This window comes from Hemiscyllium ocellatum, chromosome 15 (assembly GCF_020745735.1).
Source record: "Hemiscyllium ocellatum isolate sHemOce1 chromosome 15, sHemOce1.pat.X.cur, whole genome shotgun sequence".
NCBI classification, from domain to species: Eukaryota; Metazoa; Chordata; class Chondrichthyes; order Orectolobiformes; family Hemiscylliidae; genus Hemiscyllium; species Hemiscyllium ocellatum.
Window position 1 is genome coordinate 10,162,495 of NC_083415.1, and position 22,080 is coordinate 10,184,574.

Below are 22,080 nucleotides of genomic sequence, written 5' to 3' on the forward strand. Positions count from 1 at the left end.
TTACATAAGTGCTTCTGAGTCTAGACCGGATGCTTCTAAATCCAAAAATGTTATGTCTTTTCTACTTCTTTCAGAAGGAAATAATATTAAAGTTAAACTGTAAATTTATGTGTTAGACAATTAATTTGGGTATACTGCAACCAATGTGCCAATGCTTCCTTGATGTCTACAAACATGGTCAGAGAGTCTGGAAATGTAATGATTAAACTTCCTTGTGGTTTCTGTTTCTTACAAATACATACTCTTGTAATATTGGATTTGACAGTAAACAACTTTGGTTTTGTTTGCAAACTGATTTATTTGGCACCAGGCAAAACATATAGAATATTGACTATGTAGACATTCACTGGGTAAATCTATACAATTGCTATTTGAATACTTTGTCAAGAGATCTCTAATAAACAGACAATTGGTGATAAGAACCTAAATTGTCTCTTCTGCATTTCTTTCGGTCTATCTATCAGTCCATCCACCTTTTGCTTGTTCTCTCTGCTACCAGTCCCAACAAGTAACAGTAGAAGTTGCTGCAACTGAAACTTTTTCACTGTCTTTTCTCCCTTTTGGTATCTTTCCTCAAGATTAGGTGAGATTTCAGAACTTTATCAATCTTAAATTTTTTTTCTTCATTCATGGGATGTGAGCACCTGCTCACAGTCTCCCATCCTCAAGTACTCAGAACATACCCAGGCTGCACCTGCTCACAGTCTCCCATCCCCAGGTACCCAGAACATACCCAGGCTGCACCTGCTCACAGTCTCCCATCCCCAGGTACCCGGAACATACCCAGGCTGCACCTGGTCACAGTCTCTCATCCCCAGGTACCCGGAACATATCCAAGCTGCACCTGCTCACAGTCTCCCATCCCCAGGTACCCAGAACATACCCAGGCTGCACCTGCTCACAGTCTCCAATCCCCAAGTACTCAGAACATACCCAGGCTGCACCTGCTCACAGTCTCCCATCCCCAGGTACCTGGAACATACCCAGGCTGCACCTGCTCATGGTCTCCAATTCCTGGGTACCCAGTACATACCCAGGCTGCACTTGCTCACAGTCTCCAATTCCCGGGTACCCAGAACATACCCAGGCAGGACTTGTCCCTGATGCCTCACCAAAGCCAACATCTTAAAAGATAATGAAAAGAAAAGATAAAGCAAAAGTAAGATGAAAGAATAAAGAAATGAACGCAGACGGACACAAACAGTCTGAGCAGCTACACTGCTGCCATCTTGACTTATACCTTGTCATAGCACAACCTATTCCCTTATTTTGGTGTTATCTGCAAATTTGAAATCATACTTGCAAATCCTGAGTCCTGCTCATTTATGGACAACACTTCTCCCAGCAAGGATCAAGTCCCTGGTCCTTGAGAAACAGCATTTACCATTAATTGTCCATCTCAATAATTACCTTCAGGACATTCTCTGATTTCAGTTTTGTAGCAGCTTCCTAACCATTCTGCTACTTATCCCCTAATTCCACATCTGCACTCAGGACTACCTTATTGAAAATATTTTTGGAATTCCAAACATGTTGCATCTACAGGATTACCATAATCCACCCAATCTGTTACTTCATCAAATAATTTCATCAACTCATTAAAAATAAGCTTGCTTTTTGGAGTGTATATCTATCTATGTAATAGTGCCTCTGCTGCCTTTTCCTAGGTTTTGTTATGGCATAGTCTGAGGAAGGTTTCCCAAATAGTTAAAGCCTAGATAGGCTACCACATTCATTACGCTCCTGGATGTGGAGCAATAAGTTTGCTCCCCTTCTTTATTTTCCCACCATCCCAGTCAGAACATGGTTAATTTAAAAAGGATTTTGTCCTTTTTTTGACTATGGCTGGCTGGCAGAACTCAGCGAGAGAGAAAGAGATTTTCTCCTTTCTTTACCTGCAGTGTAGAGGCATTTAATAGCTATTTTCTAGGCCGTGATCTTCATAACATGCAAATCCATGCATGAGAATGTCAAATCACTTACACACACCGTCCAGGGTTAAAGTTCTCCTTTAACTTCATTTCTTGTATACCCCGGAAGGCTAAATACAAATATGCCTGCCGCTGAGAAGATTTAACAGCCAGCTGTTCATTGTCTCATCCTTTTTTATCATTCCATGTGAAATTTCCCTGACTCCTGACAGGTGTAACATTCCAGAATTCCTCTTCCTATAGCCACTGTTTTTATTTCTGCAGTTATCTTTTGGTTCGATCTCCTTTAAAAAAAAGGAAATTAAATGCTCAGTCTTGCCCACAAGTAATGGTCCATAGTCATAACATGTCTTCTGCACAATGAATGAAATTATTGTATTTCTTATTTCATTGCAAAAAGAAAGAAAAAAATCAAAAACAAAGGTATGTGCATGCTAATTCCCGTAGGCTTGGTCATCTACATCTGTTCTGTTATGACTGAGTGTTTCTAAGTTCTAGACAGGATGTCTGCAATCACTTTTGATTTCCTGGCAACTTGAGTGACTTTTAGCTGGTACAATTGAAGCAACATACTCCAACAGCTATAACCCATCATTCTGGGTCTCGAATGTTAATAGGTTGCCGTCAGTATAGATTGAAGTCTCTTTGTATCCATTTCAAACATATAATTCAAAATGTTTGACAGTCAGTAATAAACACAGGGTTTCCTGCTGTACTGTGGAATACCATTACTGAGGTGTGTTTCATTTTGTTTTGGAGAAGTATCCCATCTTCCTGAATGAGGACAACCTTTATGTCACTTACATCATTAGCTCTTTTAAATGGCTGGTCAAAGTTCAGAGCTCCGAGCATAAGCTCATTTATTAAAATTACCTTCAGCTTTTCAAAAGCTGTTTGGAATTTCTCAGTTCATTTTACCTCCGTTTTATCTCTGTGGTTGGTCTATTAGCTTTGCAGTTGAACTTTTGGACTAAATTTTGTTAGACTCTACACATTCCCAAAAATCTCAGAATTTCTCACGTTGTTGTGAGAGTTGTGAACAGTGCTACTGCCTATGCCTTTGAAGCCTTGGGATGTACTCATCCATGTCCAGGATAGGTCACATGGGTCTTAGCAAACTCTCTCTTTGAGATTGACCATTAGGTTGGCTGATGTATTTGCAGGAAGAGGAATACCAGTTGTTCTAAGAGTGCTATGCACCAGTAGGTTAACTAGGTACAGTATGCAGGTAGATAAACCTGCCACTACCTGCAGCATCAGCATTTTAAGTGTGACTGTAATATTTCAGGATCACTGTTGCATGGTTCAATAGTGGTATAACTCTTCCAGAGTTTTGAAAGCAGAGATTTCCTCCCTCTGGGCAGATAAGGGAATGTTGCATTATTTCTACAGTACATTTATCTTAATAAGGCAGGCTGCTTTGCCTATCCTATTGATGCAAACTTCGAGGGTTCAGAAAAGATTTACAAGGATGCTGCTTGGGTTGGAAAACTTGAGCAAGAAGGAGGGGCTGAATAGGCTGGACTATTTCGCCTGGAGCATCGGAGGCTGAAGGATGACCTTATAGAGGTTTATAAAATCATGAGGGGCATGGATAGGATAAATAGACAAAGTCTTTTCCCTGGGGTGGAGGAGTCCAGAACTAGAAGGCATTGGTTTAGGACGAGAGGGGAAAGATATAAAAAGACCTAAGGGGCAACTTCTTCACACAGAGGGTGGCGCGTGTATGGCATGAGCTGCCACAGGAATTGGTGAAGGCTGGTACAATTACAGCATTTAAAAGGCATCTGGATGTGTATATGAATAGGAAGAGTTTAGAGGGATATGGGAGGGTGCTAGCAAATGGGACTAGGTTAAGATGTCTGGTCGGCATGGATGTGTTGTTTTCGTGTTGTACATCTCTATGACTCTATGAGATAGATTGGATCATTGCATTAACCTTTCAGTGTTTAATGCATACCTTGTGGTACCATCCGACTTGGGAATAAGCACAACTGAAAAGCTCCAGCTAGTGTTGTTGCTGGGCTCCTTTAGTCTGTCCTCTAGACTGGAGTTAACCATCTCCCCAACCTACTCCAGACTTTCTGGGCCTAGCCAATAGTGACATTTCTTTATGGGAAGGGCCTCTCCAATTCATGTAAAACTGGAATGGTATAGCCTGGTTTATCCCTGCATGAATCCTTATGTGCAGGAAACAGCCACAAAAAATCTGCTCACTGCTCCGTACTGAGGTGGGTGAAGTTTGTTACCATTTCTGTATTGGTTAGTCAGGGTTCAATGTGGGCCTCACTCAAGTCTCCCTCCAATTCATCCATGCTACTACCCTTGTCTCTAGCTCAGTGATAGTTGGACAGACCATTAGCTACTTGACTCCCTCCTCGGTGATGGTGTTGCTTTATCATGACTGAGCCTTAGCTTGCTCCCCCAGTATGGGGTATCAATCAGATCATTCACTTCCTCCAGCTTCTTGATGACTCTAAACAGACCATCAAACACGGGTTCACCTGATGTTGGTCGGAACTCTCACACATAATCTCAGGTTCAATTCAAACTAAAATAAAACTGCTTCATTGTCCCCAAGAGTAGAGGATGCCTTTCTGATGTCTCCTGGTGTTGGCTAATTTCAAAAACCCTTTCTTCAAAGATTAGGGGTGATTAAATAAGCCTATTAACATCAACATGGTAAATGAAGTTGAAGTAGATATCATCCCAAGCCTGGTTGAACAGGGGTCATTCTCAGATTCTGTCTTGACGAAAAATGGATCCAGATTTCAAACAAACTCAGTTCACATTCAGGTGATAAAATCCTTCCACCATTTGGAACTTGGCTTTTTGTTTTTACTTCCTTTCCAGCTTTCTGTCCTCCTCTGGAGCTAGCTTCCCTTCTCTACTTTCCTCTGTCAGCCATTCTTCATACTTAAGGGAGGACAAGTGAATGTCAAAAGGGATCATAACCACATCTGGTCCTCTCTTCACCCCGCAATCCCAATGAATCTTTGGGATCTTTCGTCAGCTACCTTCCACTGATTGCTGCACTCCTGTCAGCAAACAGGAGTGTGGCCTCACTGCCCAGCTAGTCCAGGAGGTGGACAAAAGTCCTCATACTTACATATAGTTTACTGCCCTCACATGATGCCCTGGACATTAGAATGCAGTGGAATAAACGCTTGAACAAATTGTTGCCTTGACCAGGAAATATTAATCATAATTATCAACGATGCAAAGCGTTAAGGATACAATAACCAAGACAAACGGCAGGTATACCTGAATGTCCCTTTGGAATATTGGGAAAAGCACAGTTTACAACAAAACAAATAATTTCAGTAAGACAGGACATGCACTGTAGCTTTCTATTGAGTTATACAACCACTCAATGGGTTGGATCTATTGTTCTTCTGCTGGTCATTTGGTTGTGGAGGGGAAACATCGAATCTAAGGGGTAAAGTGCGCCTCTACATTGACTACAATTACATAATTGATGGTGGGTGGGGGAGAGGCATGCACAGTCTTGCCAACAGGCTTCCCCCAGAGAGCACCCAACTGAAGCCACTGAATGACCAACTATATTTGCAGGAAGAGGGATACCAGTTGTCCTAAGAGTGCTGTACACTAGGAGGTTGACTAGGTACAGTAAGCTGTTAGATTAACCTGCCACCACCTGGAACATCAGCATTTGAAAGGTGGCTGTGATATTTCAGGATCACTATGGCATGGTTCAACATTGGGATAACTCTTCCAGTGTTTTGGAAGCTGAGATTCCCTCTATCTGGGTAGACAAGGGAATCTCCCAACATATCTTGAGTACATCTATCTTGGTAAGGTACTGGTTTTCATTGGCCAGCAGTTCTCTGAAGTGGGACATTTAGTTCCTGAGGGGTGCAAGTCCTGGCTCCTGTTTAATAATGACAAGTCAAATATTAAATGACTGTGTGATATGTCTTCTTCATCTTGTCTCCTTCACCCTCCTCTCCACAACCAATTATTTAGCTGAGGTGGATTTGTGGGGGTTAATGAGGGTTGAGCAGAGACCCATTAACCCCAGCCCATTGTGAAAAGAGATGTTGCCTCTGTTTTCTTGCCAATCATCTTGGACTTGAGCCCTCTGGTCATTCAACAGTGGATTTCCAAGGTTCTGCTTCTATATTCTATCTGAAATCGAAACAATACCAATGACTTGGATTGAATGTCCAAGGTATGATGAGTAAATTTGCTGATGACACTAAAATAGTTGGTACCATGGACAGTGAGGACGATTTTCAGAAATTGCAGCAGGACCTTGATCAGCTGGGGAAGTGGACCGAGAAATGGCAAATGAAGTTTAATATAGATAACTATGAGATCCTGTATTTTGGAAAGTCAAATTAAGGTAACAGTTTCATGGTGAATAGTAAGGCCTTAAGGAATGTAGTGGAACAGAGGGACCTTGGAGTTCAGGTGTACGGTTCTCTGAAAGTGGAGTCACAGGTAGACAGGGCAGTGAAGAAGGCTTTTGGCACACTGGCCTTCATCAGTCAGGGCATTGAGTATAGAATTTGGGAAGTTATGTTGCAATTATACAGGAGGTTGGTGAGGCCACACTTGGAGTATTGTGTTCAGTTTTTCAGTTTTCTTTTCAGTTTTCCAGGTGTGGGTTAGGAAAGAGGGAGAGGATTAAATCAAAATGGAGTTGAAAGGGGAAACAAATACTCCAACCCCCATTTCTCTGAAAAGGCCTGGGGGGCCTGGTGGCCACTGAATGCTTTGCTCTTTAAAGACATCTGGGTGCAAACATAACTGCAGAAGAAGGGCGAGCAGTTTGGGGAACACCTACATTCTCTCAGTGATAATGCCCTTCCCTGAGGTATCATACAATTTAATTAACATGCCATAACATTGCTAACAGTTTCCTTAAGGGAGGAGGGTTTATTTTGTTGATTTAAATGTCTTGTTGATTCACTGCGTCCCAAAGTGTAAAGGTCCATCAAAGTCCAGGATTGAACACAATCACTTTACAGAAATGCTAAAGATCTGGCTTATATGAATGGAGAGGGTATCTGGTGTGAAAAATGATCCTGAGGGGCAAAAGAGACAATTGCTGCTGAAACAGGTTAAAGATGCAGGTGTCAGTCATCACTTAGTTTGTAGTACTCTCACCTCAACAGAAGGTTGTATATTCCAAGATCATTCCAGAGGCACCACTCCATGACACATGAGTGCTTTACAGAATGCTGCATTGTCAGAGTCAGTGAGTGTTGGGTGAGATGTTGAACTGAGGCTGTGTTTACCTAAGATCTCCCCAATACTCTGACCGATTTTTGTCACTCAACCAACACTGCTAAAGAAGAAATTAATTTCTGTTTGTGGGATCTTGCTATACACGATTCCGCTGTTGTGGTTATGTGCATTGCAACAGCAGTTGTATTTCAAAAAGTTCTTAATTGCCTGTAGAGTGCTTTGGGGGCAAACCTGAAATTCTGAAAAATGCTACATAAATGCAGATTGTTCTTCGTTTCCATGCGATGTAATTATACTCTCGAGTGAGAGTAAGAACTCTTGAGAGACTGAATTTGCTTTAAAATGTGATGTAATAATAATAATAATAATAATTTATTATTACATGGCATTGTGGTTCAGTGGTTAGCACTGCTGCCTCACAGCACCAGGGTCCCAGGTTCGATTCCAACCTTGGGCAACCGTCTGTGCGGAGTTTGCACATTCTCCCAGTGTCTGTGCTCCGGTTTCCTTCCACAGTCCAAAGATGTGCAGGTCAGGTGAATTGGCCATGCTAAATTGCCCATAGCATTAGGTACATTAGTCAGAGGGAAATGGGTCTGGATGGGTTGCTCTTCGGAGGGTCAGTGTGGACTTGTTGGGCAGAAGGGCCTGTTTCCACACCTTAGGGAATCTAATCTAATGTGTTTCTGAAAATACAGTAAAACATATGTAAGTCTCCATTACACAGCGCCATTTTTTCTACATAAATTATAAAGAAAAATAAATCATTTTAAGTAAGAAAAAAATTCATTTTCTGTTCCATCCTAACTTCTTTTTTTTTTAAGATATTTTTATTAGAAATTTAATATTTTGACAAATTTACAAAAATAAACAGAACTTTCAAGCACAAACATTAATATAAAAATAGATCTTAAATATATAATCATCAAAATTCAAAGGAATGATACTAAAGAAGAAAGAAAAACAATGAAACTCAGTTAACTACTAATCTAATCCACAATTATCCAGAGTGTATAGTTGAGTCACTTACATCCTTCAAACAAGAAAAAAGTTCTCTAATACACTCATAACAGTTTCATAAAAAGGAAACTATTTCCAAACAATAAGAACAAAAAAAAACATGTTTGAATGGAGATCCTCCCCCTTATTCTCAGGGGGCCTTACTTCCTTTCTAAAGGTCCACCATATCCTCTCCCAAACAGTGTCCCACCCTTGACCCGGGCGCTCCTTAATAGGATTTAGATATAATACCGAGCTAGAGTTAACAGTGAGCGCCCCACCCCCACCCCTCCCCACCCATACCTGAGTATATCTGATAGCATCAATGCCACATACAAACACCCATAACTATAAAATTACAACTCCAACAAATTACAGTTAAGTATAATAACATAAAATAGCAAGGGAAGACAACCCTGCTCCCAGAAGCAAAAGTAAAGTAGAGTAAAGTATCCATTTCTCCCCACGGAGTGTGGAAGAGGCAAGCCAACATAAATTGTCTCTTACGATTTATTTAAACGAGTCTAAAAGTTCCTTAGCCTCTTCTGGTGATCTAAAATTATACTCGGATCCTTCGTGGTTAAAGCATAACGTCGCTGGGTAGCGTAAGGTGTATTGAATATTTAAGTTCCGTAGACATTTCTTCACCTCATCAAACGCCTTCCTCCTTCGTGCCAAAGCCGGGGAGAAGTCCTGAAATAACATAATCTTGGATCCTTCATGAATCATAGCTTTAGGATCCTTTCCAAGCTTTCTGGAGGCGTCCAGGAGTATCTGCCTCTCCCTATAACTCTGCAGCCGGAACAGGACCGGGCGTGGGCGCTGGTTTGAGCCAGATCCGCGTACTGCGACCCGGTAGGCCCACTCCACCCTTACCCGGTCAGTTTCAGCCCCCAGGTTTAAAAGCTGGGGCAACCATCGCTCCAGAAATACTACTAACTGTCCCTTCTCTTCTTGTTCAGGGAGGCCCAGAAGACGGATATTCTTTCTCCGATTTCTATTATCCAGGTCATCCATGTAGATTTCAAAGGCCCGGACTCTCTGCTCCAGAGCTCGCACCTGTTCTGCAGCTGTTTGTGCTGCAGCCTCGGAGGTCGTGGCCTTTAGCTCCGCCCCCTCCACTCGGCCCTGTAATTCCTCGAGAGCCTGGCTGTACTTTTGTAACTTTTCTTCGAATGCATTCCATCTCTGTCTGGATTCTGTGATGAAATTGACGAGTGTCGTTTCCAGCCTGGCAATCATCTCTTCAAGGCCTGTTTTTACATCAGCTGCAGCTGGAGGAGGAGAGGAGGGTGGGGGGGGGTCTTTGTTTTCTGAGAGCTGCGGGATCCCTTTGGTTTACTCATTATCCACTTAATATTAAACTGCTTAAATATAATAGTAAACAGCTAGTTAAGGTTAGAAAATTTTTTTGGGTGGTTTGGTATGTGTGGTGGGGGTGAGTAACTCACTTTACCCAGGTTTTGGGAAGAGCACTGTAAACTCAGACTTGCTGAGTCGCCGCCATCTTGGATCTCCTCCATCCTAACTTCTTGATTTCCTCAGTGGCATACAGTATGCTGCGCAATGGCTCAGTGGTTAGCACTGCTGCCACACAGAGCCAGGCACCTAGGTTCGATTCCAGCCTCAGGCGCCTGTTTGTGTAGTGTTTGCATGTTCTCCCCATGTCTGCATGGGTTTCTCCGGGTGCTCCGGTTTCCTTCCACAATCCAAAGATGTTCAGGTTAGGCGAATTGACAATGTAAATTGTCCGTAGTGTTCAGGGATGTGTAGGTTGGGTGCATGAGTCAGAAGTAAATGTAGGGGAATGAGTCTCATTAGGTTACTCTTTGGAGGGTCAGTGTGGACTCGTTGGGCTGAAGGGCCAGTTTCCACACTTTAGGGATTCTAAAATAAAATACTAAGCAGCCGCCAAAGCTGTCTCTCAATTTTGCAACACCCTAAGGATGAAGCACAGTGAAGCAGCCTCCACCATGGCTAACCAGATTCAGAAGGCCAGCTCTGCCAAAGCTGCCTCATGGCAGCCAATACTGCAACTACCACCATAGCTAGGAGGCTGTCGCAATGCTCAAGGACTGAGGCCTATCTCAATATCCCAATTAACTCCCGAGGACTGTGAGATCATTTGCTCCTCTGCTGCTGCAGACGCCGTCAAAACATTAGCAGGAAGGAACAGAACCCAAATTCATCGACACTGGAATGGCTGCACCACAGCAACGGGGAACGGACTGGATCTGCCGTTCAACAGCTTCCTCCCACCTTTCTCCACCACTGCAGCTGCAGGAAGAAGAAAGGATGAAGTTGATTCAAAAGTTAAATGAAAATAAAGTATGAAGAAAAGAAAAAAGGATGTGGTCAGTCACGTGAGGGGAAGCACAGGGGTCAGGGCCCAAACACCTCTCACACTGCCAGCTCTGCCATCTTGAAGCACATTTTAAAGGAGTTCAGCAGTTGACCCTGTGAGGGAACCAAAATAGTCAATGATAGAAATAGCTTAAAAATGTGTTGCTGGAAAAGCGCAACAGGTCAAAGGAACAGGAGAATCGACATTTCGGGCATAAGCCAATGATAGAAATAGTCAATGGATGACTCTCTGGGGAAATCACTCAGTCCAGTTTCAGGCCTTCACCACATCAATAAACTGTCTTTATAACATGGCTAAAATGGTTGTAGTGAAACCAGAGGTTTGCCCATATTTAGGCAGGCTACATGAAGGCAGGAAACTCCAACATCAGTTCAAGCTGAATCAATCCATGGGTTGGGTCTGATCACTGTTCTGTCTCCCAGGATATCAGCCAGATATTTTTGGCTAAATGTTGCATTTAATTTTGTGGGTCAGAAAGAGCTCACATTTACAAATCCAAAGCACTTTGGGACCACCTTTGAAGTGACCAATTCGGAAACATGCAGCCAGTCAGGCAAAGCATTATCCCACAAGCAAGCAGTTAACTTGCTGAGACAGACCAAAGCCTGGGAAAACTACGCTTTTATCTAAAATTGAAATCCAACTGATTTGAAAATGCATTAAATGTCCAGAAGAAATTTGTGAATGGCTACCTACCAGTCAGAACCACTCCCAACTTCTTCAGGTTGGTTGGTGCCATCTGGTTGGAGTAAGGTCCAGGATCCATGTCTGTTTTTCTTTAATATGTTCCTGTTCTTGCTGCTCCCTGGAATCACCATATGAACCATGGTAGTGATGAGGGTATGGTCACCATGCCTCCCTTGTTGCTCAAGTCTCTTGTGAAATTGTAATAGGGCAGCCTGGTGGCAAGCTGGTAGAGGTATTGTGGATGAGAGGTTGGAATATTCTTCCAGTTTGGACACCTCCCCAGATTTCCTCACCATGTATTTCCCTTATCCCCTGTCCCTCTCTATTCCGGCCCCCATCTATCTCATCAGGCCCCTGTGATACTCCAGACTTGCCTTGGTTTGGAGTCCCAGCCTCTTTACCTCAGGGAATATGTGTGGAGTCCAGCAGTGGTAAAAACAATGATTGCAGATGCTGGAAACCAGATTCTGGATTAGTGGTGCTGGAAGAGCACAGCAGTTCAGGCAGCATCCAAGGTGCAGCGAAATCGACGTTTCGGGCAAAAGCCAAAGGGCTTTTGCCCAAAATGTCGATTTCGCTGCACCTTGGATGCTGTCTGAACTGCTGTGCTCTTCCAGCACCACTAATCCAGAGTTCCAGCAGTGGCCAGCACTTCCAGTATGTTGCTGGGACAAGAGAGATGCTGGCCGTTCCTCTGTTGGGAGTATATTAACTCCCTCAATATAATTGACCTTTGGTAAATTACTATGGAATGAGCCGCAACTCAAGGCAAGCAGGATTTTACTAACATTTACAGTGGGAGGATAGAGACTCCATCCACTGGATAAAATGTATCCTCTGGAGAGCTATATACCATTCCAGGCACAGCACCTTTGAAAGGATGGCTTGATCACAGTCAATGTTGATTCGATGATACTTACTAGGACTCCAAGGGTTGGATTTTAAGGACTGACTATATTGACTAGGCTTGAGGAGAATTTAGAAGTTTGAAGTAATTTAACTGCACTGTTTAGAATATAGGAAATAGGAGCAGGAGGAGGTACTTTGGCCCCTCAAGCCCACTCTGCAGTTCAATAAGATCATGGCTGATTTGGTCCAGGCTTTAACACTTATTTTGTGCCAATTCACCATGTCCTTCAACTTCCCAATATTTCAAAAATCTACCCATTTCTTCTTGAAATACTTTCAGTGTTCTAATCTTCATATTCTCAGGAGTTCTCTTCCCAGCAAATCTAGATGTTCATTTACCTTTAAATCATTCACCTCTCAGTTTTAAATGAGCATCCTCTCATTCTGTAACTATTTTGCCCAAGTTGAGATTCATTTAAAACATTTTCTCAACTACTACCCTGTTAAGTCCCCTCAGGATTCTTAATGCTTCAATAATTCTCCAAAAATCCTCAGCATCTTCCAAATCCATAATCACTTCATCTAGAAGGAAACAGGCAGCAGATACATGCTAACACCACCGCCTGCAAATTCCCCTTCAAGCCACTCACCATCCTGACTTGGAAAAATATATTGACGTTCCTTCACTGTTGCTTGGTCAAAATACCCTTCCTAAGTGCATTGTGGGTCAACCTACCACACAGGGAAAGCAGCGGCTCAAAAAAGTACTACCACTTTCTCAAGCACAAATAGGCGCAGGCAATATATGCTGACCCAGCCAGTGACGCCCACGTCCATGAGTGAATAAAAAAACTCTTATTCTTCCAAATTTTAATAAATAACTCTTTTAGCTCTTCTTGACAATTCAATCCCGTCATCCAGACTTTAGCCCAGTGACCCTCATTTGAAGTTCCGCCATGCTTTCTTACATATCCTTTACTTAAATAAGGGGACAGAACTGCACATAATACCCCAAGTACGTTGTTATCAGCACCTTGTATAATTGTAACAGGACTACCAAACTCCAAGCCCCCTACGAAAAGCAGTTTGTTTTCTTAATTACTTGCTGCATCTGCTCTCAATTCTGTAATTACTTACTCATCTGACTCTTTTCAGGTTTCCTTCTTGACTGCTGAGATAATTTTCAAACTATTTTCTCAGCGTGAATCTTTTTTTTAAAAAAAATTGGATAGGCTAAAGCTCTTTTCAGTTGTGCTAGCTTGTCAACTCTCATACACTCTCACAACTTGGTGATTCTACAAATTAAAACTGCAAAGAAGAAACTGTTCTTTCCTCTTAACTCAACTTCTGTTACCACTGAACTGAAGTCACAAGTTAAATACATGGCCTCTAATTTGATTGATATACTGTCATGTCTGTTATAAACTCAGCAATGTAAGCATTCCATCATTAACACCACAGGTATCCTTCTAAGAATTTCTGGAAATTATGTCCCTCTTTTACAGTTCCAAGTGAACTTCTGATCTTATAAAAATGTCACCTTCAAGAAACTGACAAAAGTCCAAAAGTTTACTTCTATTTTAAAAACGCAGATTCCAAAAATGATGGAAATGTATAATGATCTTTTATCACAGATGAAACAAAATCTGAAACCAGTTTGAAGTAAGGATGCAGATCAGTCATAGAGTCTTTACAGTATCGAAGCAAGCCTTTACCGACACTCCCATCCCCTTACTCTATCCCCATAACCCTCCAAAGAACATCCTACCCAGCCGCACCCCCACACCATCCCCATAACCTTGCATTTCCCATGGCTAATCCACTTAGCCTACACTTCCCCGGATACTAGGCGCAATTTAGTGTGGCTAATTCACTTAACCGACACATCTTTGGACTGTGGGAGGAAACTGAAACACCTGGAGGAAACCCCATGCAGACACGGGGGGAACATGCACACTCCACGCAGACAGTCACCCGAGGGTAGACTCGGATCCTTGCCCGTGGTACTCTGAGGCAGCAGTGAATACTATTGTGCCACCATGATTTGACTGAATGGCAGAACAAGCTGGAGGTGCAGAATAGCCTCCTTCTGTTCCCATGAACACATTGACATATTTCTAAAAGCTAAAACTCCAAATACCTGATCATTATTTATCCCTCAACAACCAACATAGAATATCTAGATTTTTAAAATCACATTGTTGTTTGTGGGATCTTGCATTGCATAGTTGGCTACCATGTTTTGCTGTATTATAATAGAAACCACAATTCAAAAGGAACAGTGGTTGTAGACTGCTTTGGGGCAATCTGATAAGTAGTAGCAGTTTTCCCTTCTAGTATGACAATGTAATTTAGAGACATTCCCTTAACAATCAGCTTGGTGGGCAGGGCAGCACTGAGACATACAAACAGAAAGTGCTGCAGATACTGAGCAGCTATGAGAACATCTGTGGAGGAGGGAAAACATAATTAGCATTTTTGTTTTGTGAGCTTTGATCAAAATCAATTAGGTAATTGGTTCGATGCCAGTTGGATTCAGGAGACTGAAAATTATCCAGGGCTGCAAAAGAAGAATGTCCACTGTATTCACAGGATATAGGCGTTAATAATTAGGCTGGAATTTATAGCTCAACCCTAAATGCCCTTGAGAATGTGATGGTGAGCCTCCTTCTTGAATTGCTGCAGCCCATATGGTCTGGGTGCACCCAGTCCTGGATATTCCAGGATTTTTACACTGAAGGAATGATGATACTTTTCCAAGTCTTGTAAAGTGTATGGCCTGGAAGGGAACTTGTAGTTAATGCTGTTCCCATGTTTCTGCTCCCCTTCTTCTTGGGACTGAGGCCATGGATTTGGAAGGTGCTTACAAAAGAAAATTCATGCTTTAAATAAAATTATATCTTGAATTACAAAGTATGAGGTCTCCCATCCAAAGAAGAAGAAAGAATTGGAATATGAGAGAAAACTAGTAAGGAATGTAAAAGCATACAGTAAACTGACTGTAAAACAGAGCAGCTAAAGTTTGCATTGGTCATTAAAGATTGCGACTGGAGTGTTAATAATGGGAAGCAAGGAAACGGCTGAGACTTTGAACAAACATTTTCTATCAGTCTTCACAGTAAAACGCAAATAGTAGACTAGCAAGGTGCAAAACAAAAGAAGGAGGATCTTTAAACAATCATGATCATAGAGAAAATAGAGGGTGGCATGATGGCACATTGCTGCATCACAGTGTCAGACTCCCAGGTTTGATCGTCAGGTGACTGTCCATGTACAGTTTGCATGTTCTCCCATATCTGTGTGGGTTTCTTCTGGGTGCACTGGTTTCCTCCTACAGATATGCAGGTTAGGTGAGTTCACCATGATAAATTGCCCATAGCGTTCAGGGGTTTGCACACTGGATTGATTGGCCATGGAAAATGTAGAGTTACAGGGATAGGGTAGAGCGTAAGTCCTGAGTGGGAGTTCTTCAGAGGATCAGTGTGGATTTGATGGCCTGCTTCCACACTGGAGGAATTCTATCTGCATCTTTACTTCAAAGTGGTTTCAGATTTTGTCTCGTTCTGTGATAAATATGAATTATACATTTATTATCATTTCTGGAATTTGAATTTTTGAGATGATTCTATGATATCAAAAAATGCTTGACAAGCTAGTGGAACTAAAGACTTACATGTCCCTTGGACATGATTTCATGCATGCTAGGTTTGAAACAAAGTGACTGCAGAGATTGTGGATGCCTTAGTTGCAATTTTCTAAACCTCGCTAATTTCTGGCACGGTCCCAGTAGTGTGGATCAGGGATTTGCGAATTAATAGGAAACAGGGAGTTAGAATAAATGAGTCATTGCCACGGGGTCAGTGCTGGGGCTTCAATTATTTATGATCTATGGAAAAGAGTTGGATGAAGGGACGGATTGAACTGAAGCTAGATTTGCTGAGGATGCAAAAACAGGTAGGTAAGCAACTTGTGAAGAAGATACAAAGAGTCTGCAAGAGGATATAGACAGGTTGAGTAAATGAGAAAAAAAAATTGCAGATAGAATGTAATGTAGGCAATTATAAAGTCATCCACTTTGCCAGGACTCATAGAATCATAGAATCCCTACAGTGTGGAAGCAGGCCAGTTGGCCCATCGAATCCATAACACCCCTCTGAAGAGTAAGCAATCCAGACCCACCCTCCTGCCCGATCCCTGTAACACTGCATTTCTCATGGCTAATCCACCCAGTCTGCGCATCCCTGGAAACTATGGGCAATTTTGCATGACCAGTCCACCTAACCTGCAGGAGAAAACCAGAGCATCCAGAAGAAACCCACACAGAAGGAATAAAAAAGCACTATTTTATTTAAAAAAGAGAAACAACCTGTCGGAGAAATTCAGTTCAACGAATCGGAGACCACAAACGAGGGTCATGGTGAAATTGACAAGTGGTTTATTAAGCAAAGTGATATCGTGGAAGGGAAATTGACCAGGCTGACACAGAACTGATTCTCTGCACAGATGGACAGAATGTTCTTCCCAGAAGACCACGGGGCGGCACGGTGGCTCAGTGGTTAGCACTGCTGCCTCACACTGGTTCGAGTCCCATCTCAGGTGACTGTTTGTGTGGAGTTTGCTCATTCTCCCCGTGTTTGCGTGGGTTTCCCCCGGGTGCTCCCGTTTCCTCCCCCAATCCAAAGATGCACAGGTTGAGTGAATTAGCCATGCTAAATTGCCCAGAGTGTCAGGTGCCTTAGTCAGGGGTAAATGTATGGTAGGGGAATAGGGTTTGGGTGGGCTACCCTTCAGAGGGTCAGTGTGGACTTGTTGGGCCAAAGGGCCTGTTTCCATACTGTAGGGAATCTAATCTAGAATAACAGGTGCAGGTATGCATTATAGGAGTACAACACAAAGGTGATAATTGTAAAGCAGTTACAGTAAAGTGATTCAAACAAGAGTAAATTGGAATGGAAATTAATCAAGCATCCAGCAGCAGCAATTCATTTATAATTTGCACAGGAGATTCCAGCCATCTCCGTGAGTGGGTGAGAATGTCTTCTGGAGGATTCTTCATTGCATTTCTGGTCTGCGCGAATATGTGTACATGTTCCTTCTCCTGGCATTCAGGTGTGTCCATTGTGTTCCTCCTGCGAGCAAAGTCTTCCGGGCTCTCTCGGTCTGCCTCTTCGTTTATGTGGTATCGGTTTCAGTGGGAAATGAGCTTACCCTTAGGGTATTGGAACCGCAGTTTTAATCGAGGCTGGAAGCTTTACTGTGAAGGTTATTTGGGAACTGTATTCTCTGGTTTCGGAATAGCTTGACCATGTCTGGTTTATTTGTTAGCCTGTTTGGCCAAAACTGGGGCATTGTGGGTGTGTTCTGTATGTGTTGGCAGGCTTGATTTCTTGGAGGCCAGCTTCTGTGTTTTTTATGTGGCTATGCTGTGTGTGGGGGTGGGGGGGCAGGATGGCCAATCTTTTTCCCACACTACCGAACACTGTTGCTTAGAGATCTAAATGAGCTTGTACATGAATCGCAAAAAACCTTGAATGCAGAAACAGCAAATAATTAAAGAGACAAATAGAATGTTAGCCCTTTTTGCAAAGGGGATAGAGAGTAAAAGTAGGGAGGTCTTGCTGTAAATGTACAAAGCATCGGTGAAACTACACGAGGAAGACTCTATACAGTTTGTAACTTTTAAAAATAAATTCAAAATTCCAGTTGAAAGCTAAAAAGATCTCACAAGATTTTATGTTTAAGCCTTGTCTTGTAACAAAGAGTCTAACAGCACTATTGATGAAACACTGTTGTTGAAGACAGTTTATTGTCTAAACTACACAACAGAACTTTCCCTTCTTGCCTTTAACATATACATGAACCCACTTCACAGATACAATTTACACTGTGCCTCACGTGGTCATTCAACTTTCATACACCTCGTCCAAAGTGATTTTTAGCTCCTGATGGTTAACTTCTATTCTTTTCCTTTCATAGTCTTGAAACTTTTAACCCCCGAACTGCCTTTCACAGTGAGGAGGTTTCCTGGCAATTCAGTCTCTGCAGCAAGCTAGCCTAATCTTCCAGCCTCTTTTAAAACCCTCATGAATTTGGTCTTTTCAGTTGAAGTTTGAGCTCTAACTCACAAACCTGCACAGTGAGCTATAGATACCCTCAGCCATTAGCTGCTCTCCCTTTTTCTCCTGGATCTTGGTATGCTAATCTGACTATGAATTTCAGGAATAACTTGAAGAAAGCCTGTAACATGATTTCACAATGTCTTCCTAATGACTCCCCTTCACAAAGTCTATTTGTGCTGCAATGTGAATCACATGGGCCTTACATCGAAGTAGAAATGCTGAGTTGCTATTTTTAGACCTCAGCCTTATTCTGTCTGGGAAGTAAATGGATAGATAAAAACATAACTGTTTACACCCTAATATTCTCAATACTTTCAGCTTGGACATCAGCCATTTAAACCTCTGGAAACACAATTGTTGCTGTCATTGTTTCTTGGTATGAGCACTTAGTAAGAGCATTGGAAGGAGTTCAGAGGAGGTTCATAAAGCTGACACCTGGGATGAGAAGATTGTCTTATGGGGAAAGGTTGTACAGATTGGGCCTGTATTCCTGGGAGTTTAGAAAAATGAGAAATAATGTTCATGAAGCATGTAAGATTCTGAGGGGGCTTGACAGAATGGGTACTGAGTGGATGTGTCCCTTATGGGGAAGTCTGGAACTAGGGGCACAATTTAAAAATAAGGGAGCTCCCATTTAGAATGGAGATGAGGAGATTTGTTTTTCTTTCATTACTCTTTGGAATTCTAGTCCACAGGGAACAGTGAAGTCTTGGTTGCTGAGTATATTTAAGCCTAAACTGGACAGCATTTTGATTGATGAGGAAGTCGAGGCAGACAGGAAAGTGGAGTTAAGGTGAAAATCAGATTAATATGACCTTATTCAATGGAACGCATGTTTGATGTGCCAAATGGCCTATTTCTGCCCTGTTTCTCATGATCATGTTCCTCATGATAAAAATGGGTAAATTCTGAATCAGACTTATCACTGTAAATGGGACATCAGGCTCTGAACCTAGTGCAGGCGAGAGACAATCAATAAATGTTTATAAGGGAAAGCAAAAGGATTAAATCACAAACTCAGGATGCAATATAAAATCCTCAAGGTCTGTGTAACAGGACATTAGCTGCCCAGTGACATCAACACTGCCTCCCCTGTATATTCTATGTGCTTCTATCGAAATAGGTTAGCTGTACGTTATGTCATTTCTTAGGTTCTGCAAAGAACATGGAGGAGTAGCAAAGGGAATGGGTTCCTGCACCACATACAGAAGACTCAATTGAAGTGCTGAGTGAATGGCAGGACACGTTATTTCAAATCACTTACTCTCCTCACCCCTATGGAGAAACCACTCACAGAGATAAGGCATTCAGCTGTAACCGTGTAAACATTGGGAATTGGTTCGTGGTTGCTGGTCTCAGAAACTGATTGAAACAGGACCATAAAATCACTGAACGCCCAGCCAATTGTTTCCTCCTAGATTTGGTGCCCTGCTTTAGAAAGAGGGTAGTTTTGACTATCACCTGCGAAGGTAATTGGTAAAACCCAGGACCTTCCCTTAAATCAAGTCAAGTCCTCTCCCTACTGGTTGCTCCCAATCCATCAGAGATTGCCAATGTTGATAATGCCTAATGTGAGCAGTTTCTGGCAATCTACACGAAGCCAAATATGGGACTAAGAGCTCTCACTGCTGGACTACTCTTCAATCCATTGATGAGTGAGGGGCAGAATTGTCAAAGGTGCTGTCACTTGGCTGAGATGTAAAACTGTGATCCTATTCCTCCTCTCACATGGACATTAACGGCCCATGACACAACTTGGATGAACAGTAGTGGAGTTATCCCATGTCCTGGTCTCAGGATTTATGTTTCAATCAATATTCCCACAAACAATCACTAACATAACAATAGGGAACTGAAGAGGAATGTCTTTATTCAGAAATGGTATAAATATGCAGAACTTGGTACCACAAGGGGTAGTTGAGGTGAATAAGTATATTTAGGAGAAGTTAGACATGGTGGAGAAGGAAATACAGTAATGGTTTATGAGGAACAAGAGGAGTATAAATATCGGCATGGGCTGAATGTCCTGTACTTTATTCTATTTCTCATGGAATTTGGGCATCTCTAGCCATTATTACCTTTGCCTAATTTCATAGAAGGTTGTTAAGAATCAGCCAGTTTGCTGTGTATCTGGAGTTATGTGCAGGCCAGGCCGAGTAAGGATGTCAGATTCCCCTCCTTAAAGTGAACCAGGAGCAACAATTGCTTTTTATTCTAGAAAATTACTGAATTCAAATATCACCGCCTGCCATGGTGGGATTCAAACCCATGCCCACAGAACATCGACATGGTGTTCTAACCACTAGCCCAGTCACATCAACACTGCCTCCCTGTATATGCATTGTAATTCGATCGAAATAGGTTAGCTGTACATTATGTCATTTTTTAGGTTCTGCAAAGAACATGGAGGAGCAGCAAAGGGAATGGGTTCCTGCACCACATACAGAAGACTCATTTGAAAGCTGGCACATCGGTTGGGAGATAAAGAATGAACTTGCATTGACACAGCCTCTTTAATGACCCCATTTCCTAATGTGCTTTGTAGCCATTGAGGTAGAGTAATGAAGGAAGTGCGGCAGCCAACATGCACATATCAAAATCTAAGAAATGAGATGTGGATTGGGCCTTTGTTGCGATGCCACCCAATGCCAAATAGCACACCAATGAGCACTGTCCAGGCCCACCCTTGCTGAGTGACAACTGGAGTGATGAATCCAGCAGGCAACTGCTGACTGAAATAATAGCTCTCTAGCAAAAAAGGGAAGAAAACAAAGCCAGAACGTTTGAATAGTGTACAGAATTTAAACAAAAGAATGAGACATAGAGCAACAGGAATTCGGTATTCAGTGGGGATAGCCTCCCACAGCATTCCCTGTGACAGGCGACATGACTGTGTGTGTGAGTGCGCCTGTTGGTGTCTTATATATCTGAATGTAATGACTCCCAGGCCCCCTCATCTGCATGAGGCCTTACACTGAGCCAATTGGAATGTCAGCTGTGTTTTCTTATGGAAATAAGCCCATTGAGGCTCCATGGTAGTAAAAGCCAGTCACTCAATGAGGTCAGCAGTGAAAAGAGCAAAGAGGCACTTATTCAAGATAACTTCCAAGAAACAATCAGTCCACAATAACCAAGAAAGGAAGGAGAAACGGGGGGGGGAAAAGAAATGTTCAATTTTCAATAAGCTAGATGCATTGCTTTGTCCCCTTCTCTGACTGGATATGTTCTTTGGTGCAACACCATGGACTGGGGAACATGAGCTGGAGTTGGAGATGGAAAATGAAGTTCACAGTAAGTATTTATCTCTCCTGCCCCTCTTGTATTAGAAATGGTTTAAGAGTAGTATTTCCTGTTTGATATGAACAGGGTAATTATCCGCAGTAAAATGCTGAAAAGTATCACTATTTCTCTGGTTGTTTGCTATCCTGTGCAAAGGCATCAATGTGTTGGTTAGCCAAAGGTTGGATTCTGAGCAAACAAAATTTATAAATGGGCATCAGTTTCTTAGTGCAGTAGGAAACTAAAACCCACTGATAAAATGTTTGCATTAGACAGTTGGTAATTTTAGATGCAGTTTTATCGTTCAAGCATGCAAACTAGACAGGTTTAATCTCTGAGCTGAGTTAGTCTATCCAGGCCAGTGTACCAGCATTGATATAAAATTACAACACAGTGTCAGAGGTGCTGCTTTTCAGACGAGATGTCAAATTGAGGCTCGCTTTTCTGCTCTCAGGTGGGATTATAAACAATCCCACACCATTATTTCAAGGGAAATTCTCCCCGGTATCTTTGCTGATGTTTGTCCCTCAGCTGACAACGTTAAAATGGATTATCTCCTTATTTGTGTTGTTGGGGCTTGCTGTATGTAAATCGGCTGCTGCATTTCCTACTTCACTCGGTTGACTGCAAAATCCAA

General features: G+C 42.3%; 1 protein-coding gene across 2 annotated transcripts in view; it reads left to right on the forward strand.

Moving 5' to 3' along the window:
* Window positions 1-22,080, forward strand: part of cass4 (Cas scaffold protein family member 4) — a 106,933-nt gene that overhangs the window by 14,528 nt on the left and 70,325 nt on the right. Inside the window, exon 1 of one of the 2 annotated variants that reach the window (XM_060836272.1) lies at window positions 21,288-21,455. The exons of the other annotated variant lie outside the window; for it this stretch is intronic. Within the exon in view, the coding sequence (XP_060692255.1) occupies window positions 21,354-21,455 (102 nt within the window). The 5' untranslated portion in view covers window positions 21,288-21,353. Of the gene's footprint in view, window positions 1-21,287; window positions 21,456-22,080 lie in introns of those variants that run through there. 2 annotated transcript variants of the gene reach the window in all.